This window comes from Vanacampus margaritifer, chromosome 14, assembly GCF_051991255.1.
Source record: "Vanacampus margaritifer isolate UIUO_Vmar chromosome 14, RoL_Vmar_1.0, whole genome shotgun sequence".
NCBI classification, from domain to species: Eukaryota; Metazoa; Chordata; class Actinopteri; order Syngnathiformes; family Syngnathidae; genus Vanacampus; species Vanacampus margaritifer.
The window spans coordinates 17,157,294-17,170,927 of NC_135445.1; the positions used below are offsets into that span (position 1 = coordinate 17,157,294).

A 13,634-nucleotide genomic window follows, 5' to 3' on the forward strand; every position below is an offset into this window, starting at 1 on the left:
TGTTAAGCTATTTAACATGCACTAATTAATTTTTTTTTTTTAAGTTACATGTATTTGCATGGCCAATACTTGGGTGTAACTAAAAAAGTATCGGAAACAAAATTGCTAAAAACAAAGTTTAATATTTAGGAGTTAAAAAGATGTAAAAATTGTGAAAAATGTGTCACCAACCTTTTTGAACTGAGAACTACTTCTCGGGAACTGAGTCTGATTAATATGTAGGTACAGTTTGAAACACATTTAAGTTCCAAGTAACACATTTGCACATATTTCCTATATGTTACTAACAATATCTGTGACTGTGAGATACTGATATCACCCCCCAGCCCCAATAATTATAAACCATTTAAGTTGGTAGTAAACATGAATATCAATATGTAACACTTTATTTCTATAAATCTCTGCAAGTGTTTCCATTCTCAAATCATCACTTAATTTCTATAACATTCCTGGGAATCAAATCACAACATCACTGGTTATTTCGTTTTACAACAGGCCTGTGGGCTACTCGTGTTCATTGGGAGCTACCTGAGGCCCATTCTCCACTTATAATTAACCTGGATGTTTTTAGAGTGCGGAGAAAGTCAGTGCACCCGCTCGAAAACGTGGAGAAGCCGAAATTCGAATACCAACCAAGAACTTCAAGGGGTTGTGCTCACCATGGTGAGTCGTTGGACATTAGTTAGGCTCTTTTAATTAAAACTCATGGATGAAATCTAAAAATTGTTACAATCTTGGTGGATTTATTTAGGAAGGCCAACTGAGTTGATGTTTTTGTTTACAGTATGCATGTTGACAAAATGTAATACTTTTATTGTGGCGGAAGTAAACTTCCGGTTACAAGTGGGAACAGGAAGTACCGAGATATACTTTTCGAAGATGTACGCACAGTCGCACACGTGACGTGTTGACCATGCAACGTGGATGGATGGCTAACAATAATGTGCTGCAAATTTCGACGTATTGTGAACGTTTTTATTTTATTTTTTTTTCTGAAGTCTAATTTAACTACTAATTGTTGTGGTAATTCGATCAAGAAAGAAGAAGCCTCTTTTATGTTATTAATTCCGGGCTGCAACTACAACTTGCTAGCGTTAGCCGAATCTGAGCTATAACATGTTCAGACTTGATTTCTAGCACACCGAGGGACCTGCCACCATTCAAACTCGAGGCATCTTACAAATTGGCTAATGCAACGAAAATGGATTATCACTTTCCAGATAAGCTTTTCCCTTCGTTCTACAACAATGGACCACCGGGCTTGACGCAGAAACCTTGTGCTGGAATTTGGGGCAGTTACGATCGGGTCCAACCTCAGGTTTGTTTGTGAGCAACGTCTGCACACTCTACTGAGATTGAATTGAATTTAAGCGCTGTCCAAGGAGATAATTATGCGTCGTTCCAAGACATCTGTCTAATGATATGATTACCTTAGCTACATGTGAGGGGCGGGGCTAAATGTGACACATGTACTCGATGCCAATTTAAGAATGTGAACTACCGTATTATTATGAAGAAGTAGAAGTACCACCACTGGTCGTGTCTATACAAAAGAAAGTGCATTATATTTTCAGGGCGGATCTGAACCACCCAGTAACTGGAACTTTACATCCAGACATCAGGTGAAAGGAGAAATATGGCGTCACAGACAACCAGTACCAATTCCCCTCTTCAAACCAAATAACTGTGAGTGACTGACAGCTGATATAACACGTGGACAAAATTGTTGGTACCCTTCTGTTAATTAAAAACAATCCATTGAAACAACTTGAAACTTAATAAAGCAATACAGTAGTTGATCAACTTTTACTGAGCATTAACCAATGAAAATTAAACATTTATTTTGAATAATGGCTCAACGGAATCACAGCCATGCACACACACAAATTGGAACAGGCCTGGACAAAAAATGTCGGTACCTCAAGACTGAAAAGAATTTGACCACATGGACATGTTAAAGGGGGTGTTTCACTTTCCACTAATTAGCAGCATCACAAGTGTCTCTAAACGTGTAATCTGTCAATATGCTAAAGGTTACCATGTAATCACAACTGTTTGCTGAAATGGTGTATAACACACTGAATATGGACAATAGAGAGCAAAGGAGAGTTTTCTCAAGATAATACAAAGAAAATTATGAACAAGCATGTGAGAGGTAGACTTACAGACCAACTCTATGCTGCTTAACATCCCATTACTATAGTGGCATATATTATTCACATATAATTGGCAAGTTTCTATTTTTCTAATTTCTAGTTCCTGATTGTAAAACAACCACAACAGGGTGTCGCCGCAACTACCCATAACTATAACTATACCTTGTATCGGTACTTGGCCATCCCTAATGGTTGCCAATTGACAGTAATTTAAAACAAATATATATATTTTTTCTATTTTAAGATAATATAGTGATCAGTAGTAGTAGATTTTCATTCATTATATACTGTAGCAGTATTCAATATTAATATGTTATATTTTCTCTCTATTTCTCTCTCGCTCTTTCTGACTGTCTGTCTCTCGTCAGTCACTTAATTTTGAATATCTGCCAATACCGAGTCCTCATCCGATATTGCGGCTATGCATTAAGAAGGAAAAAAGAGAGCACATCAAAATTGTCTTAATTTTGTTTAATGAAAATAGCGCTAAGAAGCGACTTCAGACTTTGTTTTAGTTTGTCGACTGATGAGCCAGTTATATTGACACATTTGATATACCATTAGCTTGTCTTTTGTCTATCAACTCACACCTTAGTGTGTAATGTGATGGTCGTCCTCCTTTTTTGCTTCATGTATGAACAAATACAATTGAAGGCAGACGGGTAAATACAGAATATAAAAATACACTTTCCCTCCCTCATTTTCTGACACGAAATCAGACTAAACTTCTGTTTTCTGCAGTTTTTTTAATTAAATAGAATTTTCAAATTATTTGCCTTGTCATTTTTTTCTCTCTCGAATGTTCAGCTTTCATCTGTTCTTCAACTCCTCCTGATCCACTCGACTTCACAGAGCACGTGAGTGTGGCTTTAGATATAGCTTGTATGTCATTGTTCAGGAACATTTTTCAATTTTCTTGAAATCTGTTGTCTCTACCTAGATGCAGAACTTCTACTTTGATCACTGCCAGGACGCCTTTGGGTGCATCAGTGAAGTTCTGGGGGACAATTTCTATTTTAAATACGGAATGAAAAAGGTGCTTATGGTTTGTCATTTAAAAAAAAAAAAGTATGTTCAGGGGGAAAATGGAAACCATTTTCATTATTGATTAAATTAACTACCCTCAAATTTATTCGATTGGGGTACAGTCTATTCCCATTTCCCCCGCACAAACTATTCACTGGAACAGAGGGCCAAACCCAAAATTTGGAAACATACAACAAGTATGTAAACATTTTTGTTATTTCATACATTTCTGCATAAATTAATCAGAAAATTTGATCTTATCTTCATCCAAATCACAAGAAACACACAGAGCAATCTGCTTAAACTAATACCACCCAAACAATTATTTTTCCATATTTGTATTGAAAATAAAAGGTAAACATTTACAGGACAGGGAGGAAAAAGAACTTTACTGAACTCTTCAATTTAATCACTGGTTGATCCATCTTTGCCAGCAATAACCTTAACCAAATATTACACCAAATATTACCTGTAGTTGCAGATCAGAGATGTGCAAGGGTCAGGAACAATTTTGGACCATTCCTCTTTACAAAACTGCTGCAGTTCAGCATGACTCCTTGGATGTCTGGTGTGAATTGCTCTCTCGAGGTCATGCCGCAGCGTCTCATCTGGATTAAGGTCAAAACTTTATAATACTGTGAGCTGTGTACACTTATATGAAATGTCTTGATGTTTATCATTCCATGGTTAGAGAAAATTCAGCACTTTTGCTTCTCTTCCAAGGAAGCATCCTGTAAAGATGACTCTAAGAGCACAGCGCAGATCATTTAGGTAAAAAAAAAAAAAAGGGAACCCTATTGACCATTTGCACCGACGTCGCGTGATCACGTGACTGCCCTATGACGGACGGCGGAAGGAAATGATTGTTGAATGGAAGTGGACGTGACCCGGAGCGACTTAGCGACTGTTATTTTACAAATGAAAAGTTATTATTGCCCATAGAGCCATGAAATCTACTACTTCAACCGAAGGTCGCTTGTAAGTCGAAGTTGCACATTTAGTCGGGACTCATAGAGCGCGATATTTACTGAAGAGATCGCTAGTTTGAAAACAGCCCTTTACCTTCTGTTGCCAGCTGTTTTTACCAAGTTAATCAAATCGCCGACTTTGCTGGAATTCACAGCGCACGACCTATATCATTATGTAGTCAATGCCGTCCTCTTCTCTTTACACCGGGGCTGATTCAAAAGCTTGTCGCTGGCTGAGTCTCTGGGACGAGATGCTACGCTCACACCGGGAGACAATATACCTCGTAATGCAAAGGTAAAATTCGTTTATCATGCTGACTGACTTATTTTTACACAGTCCGTTCGACATTGAAATGCTGTGATGATGTTATGTTACTATGTTTACTAGCATGGAACAAATCGTAGTGGCAAGCTACGCAGTAATTTCATGAATATGACTCCAGAGTGAAAAACTCCAAGCCCAAAGACGAAATCCCCCATTATTAAACAGTCAAATGCACGTAATAGTTTTGAAGAAGGTGCATTTTATAACTAAGATGTGTGTTCGTGCAGTTGGAGTGGACGCGAACTATGGCTCATTAATGTGATTTGAAACATGCATTTCGACACCTCTGTTAAAATCTTTTTGGGAGTGTACGTTTACTAGTAAAATGTATGAACATTTATCTACTAATTACAACATTTATCTACTAACCTCGCAAAAAAATGATCGCTTAAAATCCGTGAATACTTTGTGGGCTGCCAGTCTTTTCTGTTGATTGCTGCTATCAATCCACGTCGTTTGTCTTCATTAGTAGGTATGCGATAAAAGCAACATTTGGCCTCCTTTGTCTGAACAACCGACCACAAAGCAAGATATGACCATTTTATAAGATAATCGATTAGATAAAGGACTTTACACTGTATGAGATTCAATGGTTACAATACAGGCAAGTGGCTCTTTTGCTGTCCAGTGTCCCTGAGGGGACGTTCCCATGAGGGCTGTGACGGCACGTGCAAAAGGTCAATAGTGTTATCTGGAGATTTACAAAAATCACTGGCACATGCCAGCATCTGTTGACAAATCTCCAGTATCTCACAAAAGTTTAAATTTATTGTTCCCTCAAAATATAGCCATGAATAGCTAAATCCCTTGCACCAAAAATGAGTACAGCCCAAGTAAAAATGTCCAAAAATGTATCCATCCTCCTGATACACACGTCTAGTCTGCAACTACAGGAAATGATTGGTGCAAAGGAAGACCAACCATTTAATAAGTTCAACGGTCCGCGTACTTTTTCCTCACTGACATGTGAATGTTTGCATGTTATGCTCTAGGAAATATGAACACATGTATACTGGTAATTGTTTGTTTTATTCTTGTGATTTAACATGGATGATAAGACTATTTTATGACCTATTTATAAAGAAATGTAAATAATTCCAAAAGATTCATATACTTTTTCCTCCTAATGTAATTGTCCAAAGTGCCTTTCTGATGCACGGATTTAACTATTGTTAGCCACGCTCTGTCAGTCATTTGCAATGAAACAACTTATCTTATCATTAACTCATTTGCTCCCAAAAACATATAAATACGTTCCACTTTAAATATGACCATGCTCCCAAAGACATATCTTTATTTTTATTTTTATGGTAGAGCATACAGAAGGCTTTGATGCAGCCTCTGAACTGAACAGTGTAGAGTAGAATGCTTGAAGCAATGGTAGTTATTACAAAAACGGCCAGCAGGTGGCAGCAGAGTATGAGATCAACCAGGGCCATGTTTCAAAAAGCTCTTTCCCCCACTGTTTTAAACAGATTTGTGAATAATGATGACAAGTATCTATATTCTAATGCTAATTGCTGCAAAACGGAAACAGATAGAAATATACTTCTTTTTTTCTAATGAAAGAAGAGACTAATCCTTCTTCTGGTAGTTTGCATGTTTTCATAGCAATAGAACACAATATTCTGTGGGCCTTGCAAAATCAGTCAAAATCCAGTGAAACAGCCAGGAGCGAAGGGGGTTGCTTCAGTGAAAATGGCTGGGAGGGAATGAGTTAACTACATTTATATATTTTGGCTGACTCATTGTCTAATTATTGTGGGTCCCATTGGATGGAAGAAGGACTTGTTGCTAAAAGGGTTGTGTTGGCATGTGTGTAAATTACAGCGTCAACGCAGAGATGCAGTTCACACATGGAAGATAAAACGGTTCCTTGAAAAGCTGAATTTGCCAATGTAAGTCGCAATGCACAGATATTTCAAATGAAACGACTTGTTTCTGTCTAACTGACGTTTTATGGCATTTTTTGTCGCTTCTCAGATGTCACCAGTCGTATTCCTCCAGAACACTGCAGGCGTACAGTGTTTTGCTGTCAGATATTGTGCAAAATGTGCCACCAGAGCTCCTGGGGTCTCTCTTGTATGAAGAACTGACCGAGCAGAGAGACCGCCAGCTGTTCTCTGAGAGAACCACAGGGGGCGCACTCAACTTAATCCCCTTCTCACAAAGTAAAAACTCTCAACATGGCTGCCTCATCTATCCTGGAAACCAGGGAATGGACCGCCTCAGTATCCTAAATGATTTTTTTATTAAGTTTGATTACAGTTAAAACATTGTCGCTTTCTGGTGAAAAACATTTGTCAATTTTTTTGTTTTGTTTTTTTGTTTACGTTTTTGGGATGTCTGCATTTGGTTTCCTAAAAAAAACTAAAAGTGTAAAATAAATAAATACAAAAGTGGACATAAGTTATTCAATGGACAGCAACGAAATACACTTCGACAGATTAAAACGCACCATATTTACTATTGGTTGAATGTTCTTCATGCACGCTATACAAAAAAAAAAACATTTACAGTTTAACATTGCCGTCCAATATACTTCTCAGCAAAAGTTTAGCCTGTTAAATTGTTCTTGCTGCTCATTCGCTGCAAGATTTAAGTTTTCATTTGACACTTTAATGGACCTTAAAGCAGTACCTAAGATTTCCACAGAGTGGAGTGGGAGCACCAGCGAGACAAAGGATTCTCCTTGAACTCAAGCAAAAGCAAACCATTCAGCTTTCAACTGAAAGGCCCCATCCAGCAGATCAGCTCCGCGTCCTTGTTCGACATTTGTAAGTCAGAGAAACAATTTCAGTGATTGGGAGATCACTGAATTACATTTCGATGCCTTTTTTTTCCCGTAGGTTGTGTGTCTGTGCGGTCAGATCATTTGTGTGGCTTTTGGAGATTGAGCGAGCGAGAAGAACCACGGTTGCTGCAAGTTATTAACACCAAAGAGGTTGCCACTTGTGTTTGTGTTAGGTAAGTTGTGAGTTTGAGTTTGCCATGCAGCCTACGCGACAGAATAACAATAAATGTCAGGAAAAAAATTCTGTTTCTGTTCTCAGTTGTAAAAAAATTTTTTATTTTGTCTTCAGTCCTCACATTTTAGGTGAAGTTTTGGTGGCAAGTGAAAGTGGAACAACAAACCTGTGGACTGTTGGCAAAGGGTAAGAGCATTTTCTGTGATTTTTTTCCTTGCTGGTGTTGTACAAGTTTAGGCAAAAGTATTTCTAAAATCGAGGTATGATTTTTGAATTGTTTCTCACACTGTGTCAGGATCCAAAAGGTTTGGGAAGACCGCAGCAATCTTTACTTTAATGCAAAGTCGTCATGGCGATGGTGTGAATTCTCCGCTCATCCTCGGGTGATGATCTACGCTGACAGGACTGGCGCGGAACTCTGCGATATCAGGGTGGGACTGGACAAAAATATTTTGAAATATTATACCGCACATTTACTATCAACTTATGTAAAAGACAAGGCATTTGAAAGATTTAGTTTGATATTTTTGCTTCATTTTTTAGTTCTGGAATCCTCAAATTACTGTACTGCATATTTAAGTCACATGATCCTTTGTGAATAGTAGTAACTATTGCCAGTATTAGACAATTATTTGATTTGATATTCAATATCATTGCGCTTATAATGAGCCTGTTTTGTCTCTCTCCCTCTCTTCCAGGAGAGTCCTGCCTCCAATCACACATTGTTTCGCATTAGTAGCAGTACAGAGTGTAGAAGTGGAGAGAGGCTTATCTTCTGCAAATATCTGGCAGATGCTCACCCTTTTCACCATCTTGTCACCACTCAGGTACATCGATGGATACTTGTTTTAAGCCACTGCTTCAAATTTAAGAAGTGTGGATACATTTGGCGTATTGCTGGGCGATTATGGCCCAATATTCATATCACAGTATCAATTGTATGCCTTCATGGATTGGTAACTGTATTAAATTAAAATTAATAATAACTTATAAATTATTAATTTCTAGATAGTTTTATTTATATAGTCCATTATAGAAGCTAAATTGATTCAAATAAACAATAATGATGAAACAAATATTATTTGCATAGCATATATTTGGCAAATATCCAGTTATAAATAAATGTTAGCACTACCCCGAGCCAAATAGTGCAAAAAAATAAATCTGATGTTTAGTTTTCTATAATTTACTCAAATATATTTGTCCATGTCCTTTAGCTGTTTTCAACTGTTGAGTAAAGAAAGAAAGCCTATAAATTAACACTCAACACTTATTGCTGATAGATTGGATTGCATATGTAACTGTTTTTAGTGTCTTTTTTTCCCCTGTATCCAATATTGCTGCTGAACCCATGAAAATGTCCAATCCAATGTGTGAGTGATAAAGGTTTTTTATATTTTACATATTATGTTACTGTAATGTAGTCCTTTTCTCACCTGACTTATGTGGTGACGTTCTGACTTTATTTAAGCTTTCTGGTGGCTGCATATCGTTCCTTTTTTCTTTTTCTTTTTTACTTCAGTTACTTATGCTTACTTTTACTCGAGTTATTTATTAAGTTGCCTGGTATATTGCTTGCTGTTCAATGTCACTTACTCTCCTTTGCAACGCGGTTCCAGCCAGACCATTTCACTCCACTTCTATTTAACTTCCCTTTCACTCTTAGTACTCAGCCTACATTATGGACGAGCGATTTCCCTGTTTGCCAATGCTGAAGATGGATCACATGGTGCAATCCCCGCCAATGTTCTGTCATGTCCTTCCTGGTATATCCTCATTCTGGAGCGGAGCTAGAACCACTAAGGTTTTACTAGGTTCCCAGCGCTCTCAGGAAATCACACAGCTGCAGTACTCAGGTTTGTTATTTATTGCTTGTTTGAGGGTTTTGGTAATTTTTAGGTTATTTCCTGAGCTGTTCAACAATCTACACATGTTCCCATCTTCAGGTGGCAGAGCAGAAGCGTGCGTCAGTGTGGGCCCTCCTCAGGCACTGCTTCGGCCTTGTGATAGCCTCGAACATCTTCTTCCTGTGCAGATCCCCCACCGCATGGACATAGCAACTAAGAGATTGTCCTCACCATGTGCAGGTATTAATAAACCAGAGGGTCTGTCTTTGTTTAATTATCAAACCAGGGTTTCCGCGGGTCATTAAAAAGGCATTAAATGGGTTGCGCTGAAATTAAGGCCTTAAATGGCATTGAACATCATTAAATACTATGTCCAGACGCATTAAAAAATTAAATACAATTAATCTAAAATAATTGTTGTTCATGCTGTATTTTACATATAACATTGTGCAAGGGTGTATAACTCAATTCAGCAATAATAAATATGATATATGAAAAAATTTGTTTGTGGGGACTGGAGACTAGTTGTAATTGACACTAAACAAAATGGCCTGGAGTCCACGAATTGCATCATGTTCCAAATACCAATTGAAAAGAAAATGTACTTTTTCTGTCACCAATATTGCAACATGAAACACTAATGCTATCTTGTGGCAGAAAATTACCTCAACACAAATCTGTTTCACGCTCCTTATAACGGTTTAGTTTACCTTTTTAGCGTCAAATAACTTACTATCCATCCATCCATTATCCGAATTACTTAATATAATATTACTGGGTCAATAAACTAAAATATACAGCCACGTTTGTATTTGATAACCATATTTGTCCGCTAGGGTTGGGCGGTATTAAAATTTTGACACCGTTTTACCGTCTCCACATTTCACCGGGGTATACGGTAATACCGTTGCTAATTTTAGACTTATTTTTTGTTTTTTTAGACTTATCTTGCGCTGACTAGAGCCAATCTGTCTAAAAGTTAATGGTCACAGATCTGTTCACAGTGTGCTCCGGTTGCATTTGTGATAACCTTTTGTGTGACGGAGCACATTTGAATGTCTGTCACTTTATGACAGCACGTCTTTGGCTGAAGTGTGCAACTGACGTGCATGCGCTACTTTTTACGCCGCGGAGCCAAGCTCAGATAGCATTACCATAGCATAAACTGTTCCCCGCGGACGCGCACAAACGTCTAGCAGTCCTCCACACCTAAAAACTGTTTCTCGGTTTACTGGACTCTTTAATGAACCCCTCAGTGGACGCACACTCGACATCTACGCGACACACAAAGATAAGCACGCAGCCTCCACCCCCACCCCAGAGCGCGCACAGATACACTCACCTGCGTGCCGCAGTCACGGGTTGATTTGTGTCCATGGACAGAAGAAAAATAAATAAAAGCGCTTTGTGGCGTGCTTCTGGCGGTCATATGGACTTAATAGTACCGGTAGTAAACGTTTGTGGACTCTGCGACAAACTCATCTCTCTGCAGCAGTGAGCAGGCGATATTGTTCCTCAAATGAGTCCGGAAATATGAAATATATTCCATTCCACACCGTTTCAGTTCTCATGTAGCCCTCATCGACATTTGCTGCCAAATTGTAGCAGTTGCATTTTTTCTTTTCTTTTTAGGGGACCGCTTAACCGAGCTGTGCCGACTGGCCATTTTGTCTCACTCCGTCTGAGCGGTCATGTGACTGTCACATGACTAACAGCTTTCTATTAATTGTTATTACTATTAATTAAACTGTCATAATAATAGTAATTGTTATAGTATTACTAATTTGAAAACAACTAGAAATGGTGTGGTATCAAATAATTATGTTCAATATCATAATAGGTCATTATACGCTGCAGTTTTTTTAAATGATGGTATTGACAGTGACACCGTTGCCAGTTTTGGACACCCCAGAATACCGTATTGCTGTTTTACCGCCCAACTCTATTGTCCGCTTTTATGTAAACAAGAGTCTGAAAAACTTTAAAAAAAAAATATATATATATATATAAATATCTTATCGTGTATTTAGAAGATATAACGAGCAAATAATTTGTGATTAATCACAAATTAACTATGAAAATCATGCAAATAGTTATGATTACAAATCACTGACAGCCCTAATATGTAAAGAGTATATTGCTGGCGTCTGGCCAAAACCTTGTACCTCCAAAATTGTCATTTTTCTTCAGACCCCCAAAACAATTATTATATTGTTCAAACAATTAACATTGCATTATAAAGAGAGCAAGATATTTTTAACACTTGAGATTAGTCAATAAGTTTTAAAAATGGCACCCACATGTGCGGACTGACCAAAAGTATAGTTTTTTTGGAATAAAATGAAATTTGCCACATTGTGACATATGAGGATTCAGCGCCAGCGATTTACATGTATGCATGTGTTTACATACCTGTGTGTGTATATAGTACGACATGGGCATTAAATTAGTTTAAAGTTGCATTAAAAATCATTAACTTCTATTGGCTGATACTTGCAGAAAGAAACCCTGTAAATGGCATTCAAAAAAATAAGAATAATTATAACATGTAATACTATTGAATGAAAAGAAACAGTAGCTCTGAGAAGTACTTACCGATCCACCTCCTGTTAAAACGCATGATTTTATGTTTTTAGGTCTAACAGCTATCCAGAAGAGCGCAAGAGAGGGAAGTAATGATCGCATCTATGTGCTCCAGCTGACTGAGGCAGGCGATATTTTCTACCAGATTCTTGAACACGAGCAGATGGACGCCTCTCTACCTCCAACCATAGACAATGAAGCCCTACCTCAAAAAAGCTCCAAAAACCCTCCAACACTGGAAAATATCACAAAAACGTGTAGAGAATCTGAAAAACCTTCAACATCCCACATTGCACAGAGACATTCTCAGTTGATGGTTCCTGACACATCCAGCGAAGAAGACATAATAGGGCCAACTCAGGGTGTAGTGCTTCACACATTTGTGGCTGAAACGCCAGTGAACTCAGACACCGGGTCTGAGGATTCAGAGGTACGCGGGAAAAGACGAAACCTGAACAGGTTCAAACTCCAGGTAGTTGTCAATGACGAACCTGAATTGACTGCAGATGGAGGGAATAAAAATGTGACCAACAGTCCAGCCAATGATCCGGAGCAGCCAAGGAGTGATCAGGAGACGCTCACCAACTTGACTCGTGCTAATGTGCCCATCGTCCAGGAGACTTCAGTGAAGCTCAGTGAGGATGCCCTCAAAACGTGGAAACTTTGGCTACAAAAACTGGTGCACAAGAGCCACAAAAAGAAGCCACGCTGCCCACACCAAATCACAGTCAACACCCGTGGTGTCTTCAGTCTGTCCAGCGACAAAATGAGAGAAGAGGACCATGTGACGAGCATGAAACAACAATTGAGTGTGTGCATGTCCGACCGTTCCTTGCTGGCGAGAAGTGACGTCTCCTCGGAGCCTTCAGATGTGGTCCCGTTTCCAGACCAGGTGGAAACGGGAGCGTGGACCGACAATGTCAGTCAGCGTCTGACCCTGTCCTGGCAAGGCGAGGAGAAGTGGCGGGCATGGTGGGACGACTGTCTGGGGCTGAACAGAGAAGAAAAGATGAACGCTCTCAGGAGGAAGAGGAGGAAGGAAAGGGAAGCAAGGATCCGATCCGGCGGTCAACGACTGGCGCTGTCTGAAAGCTTCACTTCATCCATCACCTACCAGTCCGAACTGGATGATTTCTCCGACTTGGCGGGCTGGTCCTCTGCAGCAAGCCAAGGGGCGAGGTCAGAAAGCGAAATGGTGGTGGAGATGGGGTTAGTGGAATCTGAGGGCACAATGGAGAGTGAGGCGCCAAGAGCCAAGACACCCACTTCTGCGCCCAGTGAGGCCATATTTCCTTCGCCAGTCACCCTTACATCGTTAAAGAACGTCCAACTTGACTCCACGCCGTCCAGTCGGAGGAGAAGCAAACGCCCTGCAGAGGACTACCTCAACTCTCTGTTTGGATCACAGGTAACTGATGACCGCTCAAGTTCGATATTTTTCACACGACTGAATGAATTGAGCTTTATTGTCATTGCACGGGCACAAGTACAGAGCAACAAAATGGTCTGACAATTTTGCTATATTTGGATGTACGCCGCCATTGTTATGTAGAATGGCGGCTCGGTCTCTGCTGAGAATGTGAAACGCCTAGAAAGAAAGTAAGGTAATTCATTATGTTCCATGTGGGCACCTGATGCATCTCTGTACAGTAGTAGAAAAATTAACACAAGAATACATGTGCCGGTGATCTTATTAGCTGTCCGCGACCTACCCAAAATGGGTCTCGACCTTCCAATTGAGAAAAAATGAAATAGATCCA

At 39.2% G+C, this 13,634-nt stretch overlaps 1 protein-coding gene across 3 annotated transcripts in view; it reads left to right on the top strand.

The window, feature by feature from the left end:
• Positions 1 to 865: 865 nt before the first annotated feature.
• The window catches only part of taf1c (TATA-box binding protein associated factor, RNA polymerase I subunit C), a 24,982-nt gene continuing 12,213 nt past the window's right edge, over positions 866 to 13,634 (top strand). The window contains exons 1-14 of one of the 3 annotated variants that reach the window (XM_077586124.1): positions 866 to 1,318; positions 1,575 to 1,686; positions 2,964 to 3,013; positions 3,097 to 3,192; positions 6,306 to 6,373; positions 6,459 to 6,706; positions 7,121 to 7,252; positions 7,325 to 7,442; positions 7,559 to 7,630; positions 7,740 to 7,875; positions 8,143 to 8,271; positions 9,111 to 9,300; positions 9,391 to 9,531; positions 11,928 to 13,282. In XM_077586124.1, the coding sequence (XP_077442250.1) occupies positions 1,202 to 1,318; positions 1,575 to 1,686; positions 2,964 to 3,013; positions 3,097 to 3,192; positions 6,306 to 6,373; positions 6,459 to 6,706; positions 7,121 to 7,252; positions 7,325 to 7,442; positions 7,559 to 7,630; positions 7,740 to 7,875; positions 8,143 to 8,271; positions 9,111 to 9,300; positions 9,391 to 9,531; positions 11,928 to 13,282 (2,964 nt within the window). In that variant the 5' untranslated portion in view covers positions 866 to 1,201. Of the gene's footprint in view, positions 1,319 to 1,574; positions 1,687 to 2,963; positions 3,014 to 3,096; positions 3,193 to 3,903; positions 3,954 to 4,113; positions 4,161 to 4,372; positions 4,446 to 6,305; positions 6,374 to 6,458; positions 6,707 to 7,120; positions 7,253 to 7,324; positions 7,443 to 7,558; positions 7,631 to 7,739; positions 7,876 to 8,142; positions 8,272 to 9,110; positions 9,301 to 9,390; positions 9,532 to 11,927; positions 13,283 to 13,634 lie in introns of those variants that run through there. The other 2 variants (XM_077586125.1, XM_077586126.1) reach the window with 2 other exon arrangements.